Below are 19,047 nucleotides of genomic sequence, written 5' to 3'. Positions count from 1 at the left end.
CCCTGTGTCTATATTCTGTGCAGATAACATATTACTTCTGTTCAATGTAAACGAGGGCTTGAAGTCCCCCAAATCCTCACATGTTCATGGGGATTCCAGTGTTTATAGTGGGGGCTGAAAGTAATACCCTCCAGCCGTTTATAGATACACAGTCAGCCCACAACACCAGTGATGGAGAGACTCACTTGTGTCTGTTCCTGTTGAAGCAAAAGTTATCCTCAAAGCATGATTAGTGGAAAGAAAGTGAAATACCACTACCATTCAAAAGTCTGGAGTCTCTTATACTTATCAAGGCTGCTTTTATCTTATCAGAATACAGTAAAAATTTTAATATTGTAAAATATTGTTGTTTTCTATGTAAATCATTTTAAAATGTGATTTATCCCTGTGATTGTTAAGCTGAATTTACTCCAGTCTTCAGTGTCACATGATCCTTCAGAAATCATTCTAATATACTGATTTGCTTCTCAAGAAACATTTACTATTATTGTCAATGTTGAAAACAGTTCTGCCGCTTAATATTTTGTGAAAACCGTGATACGTTTTCAGGATTCTTTGGTAAATAATGTTCATCAGGACACCATTTATTTGAAATAGAAATCTTATAAATGTTTTTACTTTTGATCAATTTAATGCATCCTTGCTGAATAAAAGTATTCATTTCTTTCATAAATAATGTACTTACCTGACGTTCTGTACGGACTTTTGAACTATAGTGTGTGTTAAAGCATATTTGGTCATTTTATTTTTATTTTTTTTGCTGCCCATGTTTAATTTTCACCCCATTTCAGGAATGAGTGCACACAGTCAGTTTTTCACCTTTTTTTATTAAAACCAAAGTTGGGATACATTTTGAGGCCTTCTGGACACCTCAATGACACAAAAGCAAAAGTAGTGGAATAAAAAGTATAAAATTTTGTCAGAATTTATAAAAAGAACTGCCGTTTGAAAACTGAAAGGTTTTCATACTTTTTAAATGCGTAGCCTATATACATCCAAATCCTAATTATTTGGCTTTTACTATCTAACTGCAATACATCACAGCTCAAACAAATGTAGCAATAAACAATCAGTCACAGCTAATATTCACACTTTACATTCTTTTCTGTCATGTCAGCAACAACCCACATATTTGACAGTAAACCGACATGATACAATCATTTATCCTCATGAGTTGTACACATATTTGCATCTTTCTCAGTATTAAACATGACACATAACAACCGTCTGCGTCTGATGCTGTCTGTTGGCACTATAGATCATTCTGGTGGGATTCTGCTCAGTTCTAGAGTCCTGAAGCTCCAGGTGCACCGTAGAATTCCAACATTTGCCTTTTACACTTTAGCTTACAAAACTTGTGGGAATTTTACAATAAACCAAGGATTAACAGTCCCAGGTTATATTCTTCCATGTTTCACACAGTTCATCCTGGGTTTGTAATTAGTCCTGGGTTGTCAAGTTTCGAGGTTTTATTTAAACCCTGGGTTAACATTCTTGCATATTGATTGGACAAGGATGGCACTTGGTGAGCCTGCAAGCTATTTTACCGTAATAACTTCTTGTCCATTATCTGTTGATAAGCAGAACGTCTTAACCTTGGGTTAAAAATGGCGCTAACCTCCTTTCAAAATTACAAGTGTGAAAATAGCTTAACGGGATAGTTCATTAAAAAAAATGAAAATTCTGTCATTATTCACTCATGCCATTGTAAACGTGTATGACTTTCTTCTGTGGAACATGAAAGCAGATAATTTGTGAAATGTTATGGACTTATGTTTTTGGAACAACGTGAGAGTGAATAAATTATGGCAGAATCTTTATTTTTGGGTGAACTATCCCAGTAATCCAGGATTTCAACTTTCTTTAACCCAGGGTTAAACAAGACTTTAATCCAGGGTTAAGCACAGAGTGACAAGCCTCCAGGGTCAGTTTTGAGAGCCGTTGTTATGGTGATGCGTAATGACTCTGTGGAAATCTTGGGTCGGGGAGATGCCGTGTTCAGGGGGAAGGTGTGAAAGCTCATGGCTGCGGATGTAGTTCATGCTGCCCGGGTGACTGAGGTAGAGAAGCTGGCGAGCAAACAGTGGCTCAACCTGTGACACAATGACAAAAGCAAATTAAGCAAATTACTACATTAATCATTATGTTTTGTTCATAACTGTTCATCAGTGTTAAAAAGAACCAAAGAAATGCCATATTTTAAAGGTTAAAGACGAACCTGCACTGTGAAAGTCCGTCTTGGCCTTTGCGCATCAGTGCTCTCATCATCAAAGAATAGCAGCACTTGGGAACATGGCGCAGGACGAGCGTGCAGGGCGTAACTCTGCAACTCTACAGGAGATATGGAGGAGGAGACAGTTTATTCACAGCCAATGGCAAGTGAGATCAATAAATACATCGGCAAATGGTTGAAGAGGGAGATAATGACTACCATTCAAACGTTTGGGGTCAGTACCGTTTTTTGTTTTTGAAAGAAGTCTCTTATACTCACCAAGGCCTCATTTATTTGACCAGAAATACAATGAAAACTGTAATATGTATCATTACTCCAGTCTTCGGTGTCACATGATCCTTCAGAAATCATTCTAATAGGATGATGTGCTTCTCAAGACACATTTCTTATTATTATCAGTCTCGAAAACAACTTAATATTTTTGTGAAAACCATTTTTATAGATTATTTGATGAATAGAAAATTAAAAAGAACAGAATTGATTTGAAATACAAATCTTTTGTAACATTATAAGTCTTTACTGTCACTTTTGATAAATTTATTGCACCCTTGCTGAAAAAAAGTATTCATTTCTTAAATGAAAAAAATCTTACTGACCCCAAACTTTTGAATAGGGTTGTATACACATACGAACACCCTGAATGTTTTTGTAAATGTCTGCATGAAATGTGACAGAATTTTCCGATGTCTGGTTGAAATGTCTTGAATCTTATATATTTGACTGCATCCTTGTTACAGTGTGTTAGTTTGTAAATGGCAGGTAACTGAACATATTTTTTAAGCCATTGGGTAAAGCATATGATCTCATCTCTTTCTGTAATACAAATGAATTTTTTCTCTTTTCATCTCATTCTCTATTTTCTTTCCATACTGTGAGCTTAAGGTCGAACGTGGCACATGTGATTCCTGTGGTGTTTGAACTCATGTACTCATCATATGCTGGAAAGTTCTGTGAGAATCACAACAATCGGTGAATCTGTTACAGAAAGTGGGTGTGAGTGAGTTGTAACTCATAGATGACTGACTGTCACTAAATATCAACCCACAGATAATGTGACACACTGTTTACTGTAAAAGCTTTGATGTGTTTGTTTACTGTAAAATGTGTGTATGATGATGTATACAAGCAGTGAATTAATTGACAGAGATATAAAGGTTTACAATAAATGGTTCTCAGTTTTGCTGAGAAAGATGAGTGATAAAGTAACCAGATAACGTCATCAGATAATTTGTTTGTCATAATCTTAACGTAATTTATCTGAAATGCCTACATTACCATGCACTAACCTGTTATGAACAGATGAGTGTCCAGCAGTTTGCAGTTCTGCTCTCTCTCCAGCTTGTTGGGTTTATCAGACGGTGGAGCGTGAGCTCCCTCCCAGTACACCCTGCAGGGGCAGCGGCGGCGGGCGTAGAGCCCGTCAGGAGCCATCCAGAGTATAACACCACGCTCCAGAGATGCCCTTTCAGCATGAGGGAGTTCAACCAGTTCGGGAGCCCCAGGAGAAGCGAAGGCCTGTCCCTCTCTGCTGGGGCCCAGCTGACAGCCCTCTGGACTATTCACTGTTACCTCTCGCACCAGGGCATCCCGGTAAAACACCACCACATTTAAGCGGTAATCTAATCGAGAAGAAGATCAAATAAAAGTAACTTTAATATGGTCTTTAAACTCGTGAGTTAAAAAAAAATATATATCATAATTGGAGCCGTTGATGGCAAGACAACTAGGAAAAAATATGCAAAACTGAACAGTACCATATCAGCTAGCTATCAGCCAATATTAGAGGGTTTTTTTACATTTAGATTACTTGTCATCATCTAATTCTGATTTGAAGGCAGTCTTTAAAAACACAAAAGTCAGCATGAAATGAAAATTCACCCCGTCTATTTTCTATATGCATGTTATTGATCTTGTGAAGAATTAATCCATGCATATCTTTCTTTCTTTTCTTTTTTTACCTCGTTACTTAAATTAAAATGTCATCATAATCAAGTCAATCTTCTCTCTGGTGACAGTATGCCGGACTTCTCCAATCATTTAGTTGACTTAAACTAAACCCTTTCTTATAACTGACTGCAAGCATTCATTTAGATCTGCCTCCATTCAGCCAACAACTGATGGATAAAAAGTCCTTTTTTTTATTTTATTTTTTTATAATCTGTTTCACTCAGATGTGCGTCACAATACAGTAGAAAATATCTGTTCTGTAACATTAAATGTGATCTTTCTCAAATCACAAAATGAATATCCATTTTTCATTCTCTACATCATCATTCTGTGATGCTTAAATGATGTTATGCTGTTGATGATGTAATTGCCTCATCACCTAAAAATGATTACAGACTTTTAGTTATTGGTCAGAATTTTTAACACTGTTCCACTTTTCTTTTCAAACCCATCTCCGAAATCATCTAGATGATCATCTCGATACAAAATCAGTATCAATACTTGAAGAGCAATCAATCCATTCCTATTAAGCCTGTCAAAGTCTCTGTGTGTTTATGATTATGTTTGAGCGTGTACAGTACCTGAGAGGGCCAGAGCCTCAGCGGATCTCATGCTGGTGTCCAGGGTGAAGGGTGACGGCTGTGAATCTGATGCATTGCAACTGAAGAAGGAGCCACTGAACTGGTACCCTGCGCATACAGAAATACCCCATTGCAATTGCTTGCTACATGAACTTTCTTGTATACTTTCTCTTTCAAGAACACACAGTAAGACAGTACCAGGGTCCCAGCGTGAAGTGTAGGGGCTCTGGCTGTAAGGGATCTCAGACAGGCTGGGGTAATCCCTCCATCCTCTCTCTGCTGGAGAAATGTAGTTGCACACCTGTAATGACAAGCGCATACAGTGATCCGAAGGGCAAAGATCTGAACACACGAGCCAAAGTAACAACTAAGATGATGTTTGCTTCTAACCTGAGAAGGTGCTGGTGCATAAGTTGGGTGTATTGGATAACTAGGTGAGCTTGAATTGGACTGTGAATCATCAGTAGATCTGGAACCTGCAACATTTAAATATTGTATATTTTCATTGTTTTCATCAGATATCTAAAGAAATATTTATCAAATAATCAGCGGCAAACAGCTGTTCTAATCTGTTTGATGTCCTTCATTTACATTATGAAGAAATATGAGAGCACTGAATATGGACTACACAAGCTTGCGTGCTCATTTAGAATGCCTTTGATGTTTTTCTTCTCCCTTGCCTTTTTTGGATCCTTCCGGAATAATCCTATACACTTTATAGGGGTCCGATATGTCAAGTTGACTGCGCTCCACAATTTCCTCAAAGTCATTGCTCTTGTTAAGAGCACACCGAAGACGCGTTTTCCAAGTTGGTGGGTCAGGTTTGTCGATCCCCTCCCGGTACTTGCCTTTGAATAGTGCCCAAGCCTGCCGGAAAACAGATACAAGGATGTTAATAAAAATGAAAAATATTCCAAGTAATCTGGTATAAAATACATGTGGCAAGTTCCTAGGAATGTAATCTTTGTTTTATGCTGGTTTTTATGCAAAATATTTTTTTTTGTTTTTTTTGTTTACAATATTAAAAAAAAAAATTTTTTACCAGACTTTTTTTTAAATGTAAAAAGCACTTTCCTTCCATCTTGAAAAAAACGATTTTATTATTTTTTCGTTTCGTTTATTACTTATAATGTTATCGGTTTTTTTGTTTGTTTTTTTTTATCTTGAATTTTTGAATCCTGAATATCAAACATTTTGACCTGAAGAAAAAAAAAACTGCCATTCTCATAAAAAAGGGCAAGATATTTGATTTTGCAAACACTACTTATGTAAACACCGCACTACTTCACCCTCTGGTGCTCATTTTTGACCAAAAGAAGTAAGGTGGTTTTATTTTTTACTTCATCGGAATGGTATGAAACTTGGTAAAGGTTTTGGCACTTACTATGTGAAGACAAAAAAATCATGGACATGATTCAAAAAGGTTAAATGGTCCTGAAAAAACAGTCACACTTGTGCTCCAATGGGAGACAAATTTCATCTAATGAAATCTTTTGGTACTGCGGCCTAACAAAATCTTACTGAAAGCTCGTTTTTTGAGATATCAACCTCAAATTTGGAACACAACTTTTTTTTATGGCTTTGATTTTCTTGCAGTTTTAGAGTAAAACGTGTTTTTGAAAATATAGATTTCATATAAAAGTGCATTTTTCATAACAATAAACGTAAAATTCTGTCACTTTTTTTAAGTTCACTTTTTAAAACTTTTTTCACTTCAGCAATCATTTTCCAAGTGTCTTATTTAAAAAGAGATCAAACTTAAAGGGATACTCCACCGAAAAATGAAAATTCTGTCATCATATAATCGCCCTCATGTTGTTTCAAAACTGTATGAATTTCTTTCTTCTGCTGAACAGAAAGGAAGATATTTAGAAGAATGTCAGTAACCAGACAGTTTTAGATACCATTGACTTCCATAGTAGGAAAAAAATATACTATGGAAGTCAATGGTATCTAAAACTGTCTGGTTACTTACATTCTTCTAAATATCTTCCTTTCTGTTCAGCAGAAGAAAGAAATTCATACAGTTTTGAAACAACATGAGAGTGAGTATATGATGACAGAATTTTCATTTTTCGGTGGAGTATCCCTTTAAGGCTTTGCTTTAAAGCATTCAAGATTTACGACAGTTCAAGTTGGAAATTCAATTTTCAGGTCTATGCTAAAAACGTGAATAAATGGGAGTATAACTACTGCGTAAATACAACGTAGTACCATAAAACCCTAAAAATACAAAACATTAAATAAAAAACATAATCGAACTAAAATATAGTTACATTACTTTCATTGAACTTTTTTTTTTATAAAAAATTGGTAATTTTTGGCCACCATGCGAAGAGCATGAGTGATATGTTTTTACTGTCTCCGAACAGTTACACCATGGACACTTTTTAACTTTAAGGCCTACAAAACATGTACAATTTTGGATTGGAAATTGGAAACATGCGTTGTCTAAGAATTGTATTTGAATGTATTTTATAACAAAAACGAGCGTTTCGTCATTGACTCGTGTAACAACTCTGTTCACTGTTTGCAACACGAGTAGGCTAAGATCCCATGGGAGAAGTAATGCGTTACTGTTACTGACGTTTCTCTTCCCCTCCATGTTCAATCTGCCTGTAGCCTACCTTAAAGAGCGCCGCATCCTCATCCCTGTTGTAGTCCTGCTTCCCCGCGTGCTTCCACGGAATCCGAAAGATGCTCTTCTCGTCATTCTCCCACACGAGTCCAGGGTATTTTCCGGTGTCCACCTGCTCGATCAGCCACTGACGCAACTTTCCGTTACCGGAGCCCCCCGTCATCGTGCGCTCTTCATCCGAACACATATCTGAGAAGAAAAACGTATTTCATTCAGATCTTTTCATTACCCAATTAAATCGAAATGGTTAAAACAAGTACATAAATAAATAACCAAAAACGCAAGTAAGTCTGAATTGAAAACGAGTTATGCCTACTGCAGAAAGTAGTAGCCTACTGAAGCGCGTGGTGCCCTCTTCCAGAGCTTTCGAGTTTTGAAATGTGTCAGTACCGTAGTTCAGCTTTCGACCGCGACTTTTCTTCAATCGTTTGCATTGACAGGGGCGGAGCGTTCGCCACACACACACACACACACAGAGAGACACACACACACAGTCACAGGATTCCACGCACCTGCAGCGCGTGTGAGATACACGACGGACGTCCCGTAAGCGCGCGGGGGCTGCTCATGGTACTAACCCACGCACACCAAAGCGGGACTTTTGGCGTTTAATAAAAGAAATTTGATTTCTTTTAATTCGATGACGTTGAAATGTCAGCTGTGTTTATAGATAGGCCTATCATTTTGTGCATTTGTTTGTCCAAATTTTTGTCTGGATTCCAAGTGGGCACATGCAAGATTAACCAACTATACAGTAATTACCTGGCTCGTTGAATAACACAGAATAATCAACAGATTAAAAAACGTTCTGAAAATATTAATAAATCGTACTGATTTGTTTATGGTTCATTCAAGTGACGCGAATACCTATGTTCCAGATGGCTCAGCCTCTAATACCATTTTACACCACCTATATTGTCTTTCTTTTAAATATATAAACGTAGCCTACTTTCTTAAGATTTAAAATTTAAAAATATCACTATTGCGTGTCAAACATTTTTTGACAATCACAAATTAACCATCTAGGCCTATCGCTACATTATAAACTATCACGATTTATGTGGCTTGTCATTTTACAGGCTAGCTAGAATATCAGCTGTGTAATTTGTTTGGAAAAGTTTTTTTTCCCCCGTCATCAGAAAGCTCCAAACTATGTGAAAGTATTTCACTAGTGGTGTCTCAGTGGCATTCTCATAAGGCTGATCAGTGTCCATTTGTAGCCAGCAGAGGGCAGTAGGCCTACTGGACCATTCTCAGCAATCTATAACAAATAATGAAATCGCAATAAAATAAATGTTGCTCATCCTACAAAAGTCATTTTCTTCCAGTAGTAGTGGGAAACTATGGTTTGATGGGATAACTCGTTCATAGTTCACGATAATGCTGTCATAAAATTGTAAGATATCAGATATTAATGTTTGCCCTCTTACCCCATTTTCATTGAGTCTATTAAGATACTTTTTTTAATGGATCAAACATGTCGAGGTGAGGAAATTTGTAACCTTTATTTGCCCAAAAAAAAAAAAAAATATATATATATATATATATATATACACAGTATATATATACATGCTTTAGATATATAATCACAAGCTTTAGATTTCAGATAAATGCTGTTCTTTTGAACTTTCTATTCACCATAGCATCATGAAATAAAAATGTAAATAACTGTTTTCAACATTGATAATAATCATAAATGTTTCTTGAGCATCAAATCATCATATTAGAGTGATTTCTGAAGGATCATGTGACACTGAAGACTGGAGTAATGGTGCTGAAAATTCAGCTTTGATCACAGGAATAAATTACACTTTACTGTATATTCACATAGAAAACAGCTGTTTTAATTTGGAATAATATTTCACAATATTACTGTTTTTGTTTGTATTTTTAATCAAATAAATGCAGCCTTGGTGAGCAGAAGATACTTTTAAAAACATAAAAAAATCTTACTGACCCCAAACTTTTGAACGGTAGTGTATATCAATTAAAAAATTAAACACCAGCAATTATTAATTATTTTTATTATTCGAGATAGTCATTCTTTTTAAAATAGCTAGGCATATGAATGTTATTTTAGGCCTAGCTAAAAGTGTCAGAAACAGTTCAATTCTGATATAAGATATGTAAGCCTGTGATAAATTACGTTACATGGCAGACATCATTTATGGGGGAAAAAGGTCTAGCCTTATGGTTTTGCTTCATCTTGCAGGATATGGGGTTTATGAATAAAAAAAATATATAGGCTATATAAATTGATACATTTCTTGAGTCATTTGAAATTCAAATTAAAACTTGGAAACGTTTTACCATTATTCATTGTTTGGCGGCTGCTGGTCTTTCAAAGAGGGGAAGCTCATTTTCGGCCTACATCATAGAAATTTTCCATTTATTTATACGTAAATTCTGCTCTATGTTCCTTTTCAAGAAAATGCTCTGTGACCCTGTCGTACAACTAGGCGTCTTTTCCAGTGACTTGACCAGTGTCCTCTCAATGGCCAGCAGAGTTAGGTATAATTGTATAAATGTAATAATATAATAAAGGTATAAATAATAATATAATAAAGTATAATAATACTAATAATAATATTTGTTTAATTATTACTAATAATAATATAAAAATATATAATAAGAAATAATGTAATAATATAATAATAAAGATATTAATGTATAATTGTGTGAAATGTATTATGAAAATTGGCTAGCAATTTCGACAAGTATGCATACAATTTTATTGTATGAAATCGCTGTCAATCAAAAGGAGATGCAGCCTTTCGACAGACCCTCCAATCATCACGCAGAAGCCCGGAGTCCAGCCCACTCCTCCATTCACTCCCAGAGACGCCGAGCGTCCGTGGGCGGGACATAATCGCAGCATTTATCCAATGACCGTCTAGTTTCGAAGCACTGAAAAAAACTGTTCAAAGAAGCCCCATTGAAGTCAAACCATCATCACTTAATTGCCCTATTTTTTGGGCGAAAATTGCTTTTTGCCTATAATAAAGCCGTAGCAAAATATCAAGGTAAATAGGCTATCACTTTTATTGTGTATATGCATACGAGATACGTACACTGATTAGTTAGTAGATCGATTTTAAACTTGAGTTTGAGTTAAAGTCATTCTGGCCCAAAGTGCCCATAGTTGAGAAAACAATTAATCAGAACCGAAACTCAAAACCGAAAGCCCCGACCCTATGACGTAATGTAAATAAAATGGCAGCGGCCTCAAGAGTGAAAGGTACACGCTTCTGTGTTATTATTACAACCACTTTTACCTGTTGCGCTCTTTGTTATACAGTAAAGTTGATTAGTTAACGTGGAGTTTAATTATTTTATTATCATCAACAGCAAAGACGAACACGGCTTTATTATAGGAATTGTCATAGAAACGATTAATTTCCGAGGACAAGAACAGCTCTGATTACCAAACTATCCGAGTTGTCATCTTGTAGCGTTACCTACTGACACGTCCAGCACAATTTTGTAAGTAGGCAAAATCTGGTGTTTGTGATGTCCGCCATATCATGATATGATATGGCGAACTCTTGACGCTAACGTTACGCAGTTCCCAAGATTACTGTCACTATGTGATGAATGAGATGAGCTCATGTAATTACGTTAATTTACACGCTAAAGGAAGAACAAGGAAGAAGAGATGACATAATCAAATAGAGTATGTGAGTTTCATTTGTCCCGGAAACTCCCAGCAAGAATGGCTGAAATAAAGTGTCCCTGTGAAAATGAGCAAGATTCTCCGGACGACGGGTTGGATGAAACTTGTATTTTCTGTAGGATCGCAAACGGCGACGATCCATACACTGAGATTCTGGCGGAAGTAAGTTGATCTTTGTCGTGGGAAATAACCAAGATTGGTTCCGTGACCGATTGAATGAATGCTCGTGATACGTGAAGGGTGGGGACAAATTGTTCTTTACTTTTTTACTTAGTTATTATTTACTTTTATATTTACTTTATTTAATAGTTTTTCCATTTATTTAATAGGATCCAAAAGTTTGTAAAAGTCTGTACACAATAGTGTAATAAAATGTAATTTACTTTTATCAAGTGTATTTACTTTTATTTAGGTTTTCCCTCTGTTTTCTGGAACATAAATATACAATGTTTTTTATTTTATAATACAAGTACATATAATGTACTTTAAATGTCAAGGTAAATAAAACATGGAATGTGATTCTTTGACAGGATGAGGAAATAGTTTGTTTCAGGGACATTTATCCAGGTGCACCTCATCATTACCTGGTTATACCAAAGCAACATATCCATAGCTGTTTGTCACTCCAAGCAGAGGATATAGGTCTAGGTAAGATTATGTCATTTTTGAAGTTGCATTTGACTAAAGTGAGTAAAGTTGTTTTGCGAATGGCTTCTGTATTTCTAGCCCCAGCAGTAACAGTAACAGACAGATAAATGAAGAACTGATCCCAGGTTTATAATTAGAATATTATTATCATACAGGCTATATATATATATATATATTCATTATCATGATTGTATTAAGAGATGATATTAAACATTTATTTTTAATAAAATAAACCATTAACACGGTAGGTTTTTCAACAATCTAAATGTGATTGTCTTGGGCAGTTAGGAGGATGGCAGATATGGGAAGAGATGTGCTGAAAGCCAGTGATGTCAAAGATTTTGAAGACATCAGGTACATATTCTACAACACTACTATTACATTAATCAAGTGTTTATTTGGATGAAGCCGTTATTAAATGAGAACATGATTGTATTTTAGTCTAGGTTTCCATGTGCCTCCATTTATCACCGTCCCCCACCTGCACTTGCATGTTCTTGCACCTTTCAGTCAAATATTTAAATGGTCAAAGGAAAAGTATACAAGCTTCTGGTACCTCACTGTGAGTAAACTAATATACTTCTGGCATTTCTTATGATCACTCTTGGTTGCATATGAGTTCTCATTGTTTCTCTGTGTTATGTCTTATAGGAGGAGAAGTTGCTTCACAAACTGACGAAGAAAAAAAAGTTGGATGATCGGAAAATGATATGTAATATATGCATGCAGCCGTGTGAAACTATGTGAGATTTATGACAGAAGAAACTTGAACTCACAAGCCACTTTAGTTAAGATCAATGGTCATTGTTTATTTCATTGTTTGGTTTCAGCCTCAAAAGCCAGCTTGTCACTTTTTTTATTTATGTTTTTATAACATGCAAGTATTTTAAAAACTGAAATGGATGCACTAGAACAGTCAATTACTATTTATAAAGTATTATATACGTGTAATAAGTGTAATCATTTGTTATTAAACGGATGAAAATTTTAATTTTGTGTTGTTGATTGTTACATATTCTGTTGTGAAAGATTTATACAGTGAGCCATAAAATAGCTCGTTAATGGATTGTCACACCGTTTCATGCAGTGTTCATGTCACATGTGTGGCACGTATGGTATTTTCTAGGAACAAGGAAATGTTATGTGAGAAACAACTCCTAAATGGTAAATAAAATGTGTAAATTATCTAAAAAAGAGTCCAGTGCCTTTAAGTCATGCAGGCAAAGTAAAATGTTGTGATTATACCACACAAGGCAATCAGAATAGAGCTGTCAACAGATTTGGCCTAAATTATTTTAAAACCTTTATAGAGAATGCGAACCTACGTCACGCTCACGCTGCGTTGCATGCTGGGGCGGCGCCGCCATCTTGGCAGGATACCAGAGGATAGGAGGATACTATATCCGTTGGCATAGTTACTTCAACAGTGAGATATAGCGGCAGAGAGAGCAGCTTGATATTTGTTTGTATTTTGCGATACGGCGCAGTTTCTTGGGAATAAATGGAGAAGGAGGAAGCGAAAGGAAGGGGGCTCTATGGGGAGAGACTAAATAACAACGGCACGCCGCGTTATTTAAAAAAAACTGCTTGACAATAAACTGACAGCAGCCACAGTGAGCACACCTGATTGCAAAAGCAACACATTTCAGCTCCAGATCGCCTTTTATTTAACACAAACTCGGCTCATAACATGGACGCAGTTACTGCATGAGCCAGAACAATTAAAATGTCTAAAATACAAGCACACAGTTCAATTAAATTAGCCTGGATGCCAGCCCACAACATTTGAGGTCGGGAAGTTCCGGGAAGTTCGGTCTGGACCACTGACCTGTATATAGAATGACATTATAGGTCAGTGGTCTGGAACGGCTCTGGTCTGGACTAACGTAATCATCCACGTCACCAAAGAGCGCTTGGGTTGAATCTCTATGGGTTGAATTCGTTTACAACAAAGATGACTGCCGCTGGAGAATTGAGATGTGTAGATTCAATACATTCATCCAATACATGTCAGTCGTGTTTGAAATTACTTCTGTGGTTTCATGTTGCTTCTTAACACAGAGTGAGAATATATTATTTTATTAAATTCTATGGTACAAGCTATGTTGATTAGCATTGCATTAAAGGGATAGTTCACCCAAAAATGAAAATTAACCCATGATTTACTCACCCTCAATTCCTCCTAGGTGTATATGACATTCTTCTTTCATATTAATACAATCAGAGTTATATTAAAAAATGCCCTGGCTCTTCCAAGCTTTATAATGGGAGTGAATGGCAGGAAAAAAAAAATTAAGCCCAAAAAAGTGCATCCATTCATGATAAAAAAAATGTATACTCCATATGGCTCCAGTGGGTTAATAAAGGCCTTCTGAAGCGAAGCCATGGGGTTTTGTAAGAAAAATACCCATATTTATAACTTTATAATCTAAAATAACTAGCTTCCGCCAGACAACCGTGCGCATACTACGCAAGTCGACTTGCGTCACAACAGTTACCCGTGGCGTATGTATGACGTAGGATGTATGATTATCGTAAGTTTAGACGCTTCTCGCGGTTTAAACAAATAGGCCTGTGCAACAAACTGAAGCTCCTCTTCTATTATATAGAAATCCTCCGACATTTCTCTTCAAAATTGCTAATTCGCGACTGGTGTTTTGTTTTGCTCTTAACTCTGCGCTTCCGCGTTCATCATTACGCTGTACATCGGGTCAGGGGTTAATCTTCCACCATAAATCGATGCGTACGGCTGTATGGCGGAAGCTAGAGATTAGAGTTTATAAAGTTTTAAATATAGGTATTTTCCTTACACAAACGCATGGCTTCACTTCAGAAGGCCTTTATTAACCCCCTGGAGCCGTGTGGAGCACTTTTATCATGGATGGATGCACTTTTTGGGGCTTCAAATTTTCTCCAGCCATTCACTGCCATTATAAAGCTTGGAAGAGCCAGGACATTTTTAATATAATTCTGATTGTATTCGTCTGAAAGAAGAATGTCATATACACCTAGGATGACTTCAGGGTGAGTAAATCATGGGCTAATTTTCCTTTTTGGGTGAACTATCCCTTTGAAGACATACATCATTCTTATGAAAATGCCTGAGATAGCTTGATGAACACAGATATGTTATCGCTATTATGTGTTTGTCTTCATGTTTCATCGGTCAGAACGTCTCTATTTACACGTTATTATATCCATATAAGGCATTTCCTGAAACGTCATAAGTTTAATACTTCTGTGAATCTCACTTGTGGACTTTCTGGATGAATCAGTACTGGGCTTCCAGTATGAATGAAACAGATGACATGAGAGTGTTTAGCGCTCCATATCGCTATCATCTCCCCATTTTGGGTAAAAATTGAAAAATAATACTAAAGTACTTTGTAACGTAGTTACTTGAGTAGTTTTTAAGCAAACTACTTATTTACTCTTACTTGAGTCATATTATTTTTCAGTACTTCTACTTGTACTCAAGTAAATTATTACTTAAGTAGCAATACTTTTACTTAAGTACAATTTTTTAGTACTCTTTCCACCACTGAGCCTAATTTAATAAGAAATAATTCATTAAAGATTTGAAATGTATCATAGGCCTAGGCCTACCTATCGATATTTTCTGATATACTAATTCTACTTAAAATACTGCAAAAACCAAAACATTTTGTCACATGCAATTCACTTAATAATAAAGACAAACCAAATAATAATTACATAATATAATATATTTTATTGAGCTAAAATATTTGTCTTATAAACCTTAAGCACATTCCTTCAGAAAAGAAAAACTAATTGACAAGAAAAAATATCAACTTGCATTGGCAAAACATGGTAGATGCTTTATATTCCGGATATTTAATGTAAAAGGTTCTAGAAAGTGCATATTCAATTAAACCACCTTAGATGTAATAAAAGATATAACAATGTTAGATATTAATAAATAGCCTATCCTGCAATATAACATCAGATTAAAAGTTATTTTGCCTTTATGTTAACTTTTACTTCAAACACTGGGTGTGAATGTGATTTCTAGTATACTGTACGTTTGCAAATGAAAAGATGTCGTCATGAAGGCATGTAGTGAGGACCATGTGTTGTAGTGGAAGTCTTTCATTTTCTTTGGCTTGTTTTACTTGTTTGCTTACTTTGTGGAAGACAATGGTCCTGAAATACAGGAGTCAGCAGATACTGCAGGCCTCCAAAAGTCCACACTGTTCACAAATGCTCTTATCAGTTTTTTGCACATGGAAAGCATCCACAGAACATTTTCTTGAATGGGTTGTTTTTGTCATGTCTCTTTGCCCGTTCCAGTTTGACAAGGACTTCACCAAGCATAGCATCAGTTTTCTGAACATTGTTTAAGATGTAGTCTGTCATGGGTCCTTGTTCCTCTACAAGCATAGCCACGTCCAGGAACACTTCATGAAGGCTCTTGATTCGGCTTTCTAACTCAAGCAGGTCCCGGTGTCGACTCTCGATCTGGTTGAGCGCAGAACGAGCCGTTTTCCCTTCTGACATGACGTTATCGTTGAAGATGTTCCACTGACCATTCTCTAGCATCTCTTCAATCTGGTCACCTGACACCTCTCGGCCCACGATCTCCATTTGCCGCTGAATGTGACGCTTGCACGATTCCTTGTGACTCATCTCAGCATCGTTGTAATCGGTTATTGCGTCTCGGAAGTTGTTGCTTAGGCTGGTGTACTGTGTTCGGGCAATTCTTGCCACAGCAGAGTTGATGCCATGCTCCTCTTCAAGCTCTTTGGCATGGGCATCAATTTTTTTTAGACGTGTCAGAACTTCCTCACCACGGGTCTTGATGTCACCAGCGATGACATTGGCGTCATGCTTTACGTGTGTTGTACGAGTCGGTTCGCTAAGTAAGCGTGTGTTTTGGTCCCTGAGACGCTTCACCTCCAGACGGATGAGCTGAATCTCACGCCTAGTGTCCTGAGCCTCATCGAGCACAGACTCCATCTCATCGCTGTTGTCATAAATGACGGCCTGCTGGTGGAATTCCTCCAGGTCCACATTGCTGAAAGACTCTGAATCCAGCTCTTCCAGATCACTGTTAGACTCTGAAATGGTCTGAAGATGATCCAGTCTGTCCCTCATGATTGCTAGAGGGGAGAATAAACAAGAAAGGACACCATCTGATGTAGGCTAAACAGTCTAAAACAATTTAGCATAACAATCTCTCGTGTAGCCTAGTCTTTGTTTTCAAGCATAAACCCATTTTCCTTCTTTGTGTACCTTCTGAAACTGACTGTACAAGGGGGAGATAATACTTCCTTATCAACACTGAAAAAGTCACACGTCTAACAAGTTCATCTGTGAAACTATTTCTGTCTGGCGTCACTCACCAAACAAGTTTGAATGGATTGAATTGATAGTTCAGCCTTTGTTTCTTCATAAATAGAGTTCTCTCCGATTACGAATATTTTACTAATAAATGTATCGATAAGATATCTAAAAATATTCAACTGAATTTGAGTAACTTAAGATTTACAGTTTAGAAGATAAGAAGACTACATAAACCTGTTTTTCTAACTTTTTAAAAGACAATAAACAAGATTTAATGGAATTTCCTCAAAGCAGCATTTTACTATTTGTTTTCATTGGAAATTAATTTTATAGGCTACATTTTTAAGCATTTTACAGTTTTACACTGACAACATTCCAACGAATATATTTCTTCTATGAATAATTCTCTATTAAATAGTAAAATAGAGGCTGAAAATGTGAAGGAAAACATTTAAATAAACCTCAGTTCCTGCACTACAAAGCACATTACCTTATATTTTTGTCCGAAATGTCTCCAGTTTAGCTTATGTCGATATGTCATCTGAAGGCTGCAGCTCCATCCTCACTGCAGCTGTAATGGGAGGTCGGGGGAAAGGAATGCGCGTTCCAGGGCGTAACTTTGACGCCAAACCTGTTCGTTCAGAATGTCAGACGTGTGTTTCGGTAACACGTGACATAATCTCTATTTATTTTGCGAAGAGTGACTGAATTCGATGTCGTCTTCATATCTTCTATGTCATATAGCCTAGGTCTAATAGCTACATTAGTGGTCTGAGTGGGACTCTGACAATCATGATGCAAAGATAGCCTATTTATAGATTCAGGGATTCAACAGCTAGAGCAACTTCGATCAATTTTGTAAGGCTACTGACAGTGAAAATAAGGATTGCTTATAGGATGCTTTAAATAAAGAAATAGGAAGTTTCGTCGGTAGTTAAGTTGATATTTGTTCGCCATACTAAATTGCTATTTTTCTACTAATACTTAAAATTAATTGTAATAATAGCCTAACCATTAGACTATAGCAACCCATTAGTCGGAGAATAAATGCATTTTAGATGTTAATAGCATACCTTATAGACTAAGTTTTTAGTTTTTAATGACATTTAGCCTACGGTGAGTCATTTTCTGTGTTTTTTAAGCCTTCCTCAATAAATTGTGTATTCTCTCAACGTTAAAATCTTTGACACGATCAGCACAGGTGCAGTAGACTTAAAATGTACAATACATGAACGGCGATAAAATGTTTTTTATTATTATTATTATTATTTTTAACTAAACAAATTTACAATAAAAAGCCTCCTGTGAGCCATCAAGTAGCTTTTTTATTTTGTTGTATCGCTTGAAGAAACGTAGGGGGAGACCGGGGACAGTTGCAACACTTTTTGCATTTCTCTCAATTACTCAGAGACTACTTGGACTAGACCAACCAAATTTGTATATATTAAACTTGCATCTGTCTGCTAATTACCCATACCATTTAAAGATGATTATATATGACACATCGTTCACAGTATTTATTTGAATGGAAGAAGTCAGATGTTGCAACTGACCCCGACCCAGGGGACAGTTGCAACACAACCCAGGGACGGTTGCAACACGTTAAAAATACCTTAAATTTCATTAATTAACTTAAGCTTTTTGTCTCAATGAGCAAAGAATTCTGAAAATATTAACTGTTTTAGGCCTACTATAATATTATAGTATTATTTATTTCAATAATATTATTGTAGCCTATAATTTATTTATTTAGTCATATTTATCAAATAACAGTTATTGAGTTTTGTTTGTTTATGTGTAGAACATAGGCCTACATAGATTCAGTGTGCAGGTGTTACAGATGCTATTCAATCTCTCCATATTTCAGTGTCAGACAGGAAGAATTTAACAATTTGCAATGCAACAAACTTTTATTAAACATGCAATTTATAACATGTTGCAACCGTCCCCAACCCTATCAGCCATGACAGAACATCATATGCCTGCTAGACACACTGACTTTGACACATGCTAACCATGTCAC

The 19,047-nt window shown here is 36.3% G+C and overlaps 3 protein-coding genes across 5 annotated transcripts; 1 reads left to right on the top strand and 2 right to left on the bottom strand.

Moving 5' to 3' along the window:
* Nucleotides 1-807: 807 nt before the first annotated feature.
* On the bottom strand, nucleotides 808-7,981 carry irf4b (interferon regulatory factor 4b). 2 transcript variants are annotated; one of them, XM_082147397.1, is made up of 9 exons: nucleotides 7,716-7,981; nucleotides 7,389-7,588; nucleotides 5,442-5,628; nucleotides 5,152-5,237; nucleotides 4,960-5,062; nucleotides 4,762-4,869; nucleotides 3,520-3,852; nucleotides 2,219-2,331; nucleotides 808-2,093 (listed from the first exon to the last, which is right to left on the bottom strand). In XM_082147397.1, exons 2-9 carry the CDS (start codon nucleotides 7,584-7,586, stop codon nucleotides 1,926-1,928), a joined length of 1,296 nt encoding a protein of 431 aa, XP_082003523.1. In that variant the 5' UTR covers nucleotides 7,587-7,588; nucleotides 7,716-7,981; the 3' UTR covers nucleotides 808-1,925. The 2 variants fall into 2 exon arrangements, with proteins under 2 accessions (XP_082003523.1, XP_082003524.1); XM_082147398.1 differs by having other exon boundaries at nucleotides 7,736-7,819.
* Nucleotides 7,982-10,358: 2,377 nt separating this feature from the next.
* Nucleotides 10,359-12,711, top strand: LOC309482271 (adenosine 5'-monophosphoramidase HINT3). Of its 2 annotated transcripts, none has more exons than XM_082147601.1 (5): nucleotides 10,359-11,234; nucleotides 11,603-11,714; nucleotides 12,005-12,074; nucleotides 12,162-12,282; nucleotides 12,372-12,711. In XM_082147601.1, the coding sequence occupies exons 1-5, from the start codon at nucleotides 11,112-11,114 to the stop codon at nucleotides 12,465-12,467; spliced, it is 522 nt and encodes a 173-aa protein (XP_082003727.1). In that variant the 5' UTR covers nucleotides 10,359-11,111; the 3' UTR covers nucleotides 12,468-12,711. The 2 variants fall into 2 exon arrangements, with proteins under 2 accessions (XP_082003727.1, XP_082003726.1); XM_082147600.1 differs by having other exon boundaries at nucleotides 10,486-11,234; nucleotides 11,603-11,720.
* Nucleotides 12,712-15,430: 2,719 nt separating this feature from the next.
* Nucleotides 15,431-17,631, bottom strand: stx11b.1 (syntaxin 11b, tandem duplicate 1). Its single transcript, XM_082147599.1, has 2 exons — nucleotides 17,515-17,631; nucleotides 15,431-16,840 (listed from the first exon to the last, which is right to left on the bottom strand). Exon 2 carries the CDS (start codon nucleotides 16,833-16,835, stop codon nucleotides 15,951-15,953), a length of 885 nt encoding a protein of 294 aa, XP_082003725.1. The 5' UTR covers nucleotides 16,836-16,840; nucleotides 17,515-17,631; the 3' UTR covers nucleotides 15,431-15,950.
* Nucleotides 17,632-19,047: the final 1,416 nt, after the last annotated feature.

Source organism: Leuciscus leuciscus, assembly GCF_965113295.1.
Source record: "Leuciscus leuciscus genome assembly, chromosome: 19".
Classification (NCBI taxonomy): Eukaryota; Metazoa; Chordata; class Actinopteri; order Cypriniformes; family Leuciscidae; genus Leuciscus; species Leuciscus leuciscus.
Note: the sequence above shows the minus strand (reverse complement) of the source record. Positions and strands in the feature narration are given on the sequence as shown.

Bases quoted from the DNA above. Each gene is read 5' to 3' on its own strand.
- LOC309482271 (XM_082147600.1), top strand. From the start codon at position 11,112: ATGGCTGAAATAAAGTGTCCCTGTGAAAATGAGCAAGATTCTCCGGAC. The intron at 12,075-12,161 runs GTACATATTCTA...ATTGTATTTTAG, and splicing joins AAAGATTTTGAAGACATCAG to TCTAGGTTTCCATGTGCCTC. The intron at 12,283-12,371 runs GTGAGTAAACTA...TATGTCTTATAG, and splicing joins CAAGCTTCTGGTACCTCACT to GAGGAGAAGTTGCTTCACAA.
- irf4b (XM_082147397.1), bottom strand. From the start codon at position 7,586: ATGTGTTCGGATGAAGAGCGCACGATGACGGGGGGCTCCGGTAACGGA. The intron at 5,063-5,151 runs GTTAGAAGCAAA...TTGTCATTACAG, and splicing joins ATGCACCAGCACCTTCTCAG to GTGTGCAACTACATTTCTCC. The intron at 2,094-2,218 runs GTTCGTCTTTAA...ATTGTGTCACAG, and splicing joins GACGGACTTTCACAGTGCAG to GTTGAGCCACTGTTTGCTCG.
- stx11b.1 (XM_082147599.1), bottom strand. From the start codon at position 16,835: ATGAGGGACAGACTGGATCATCTTCAGACCATTTCAGAGTCTAACAGT.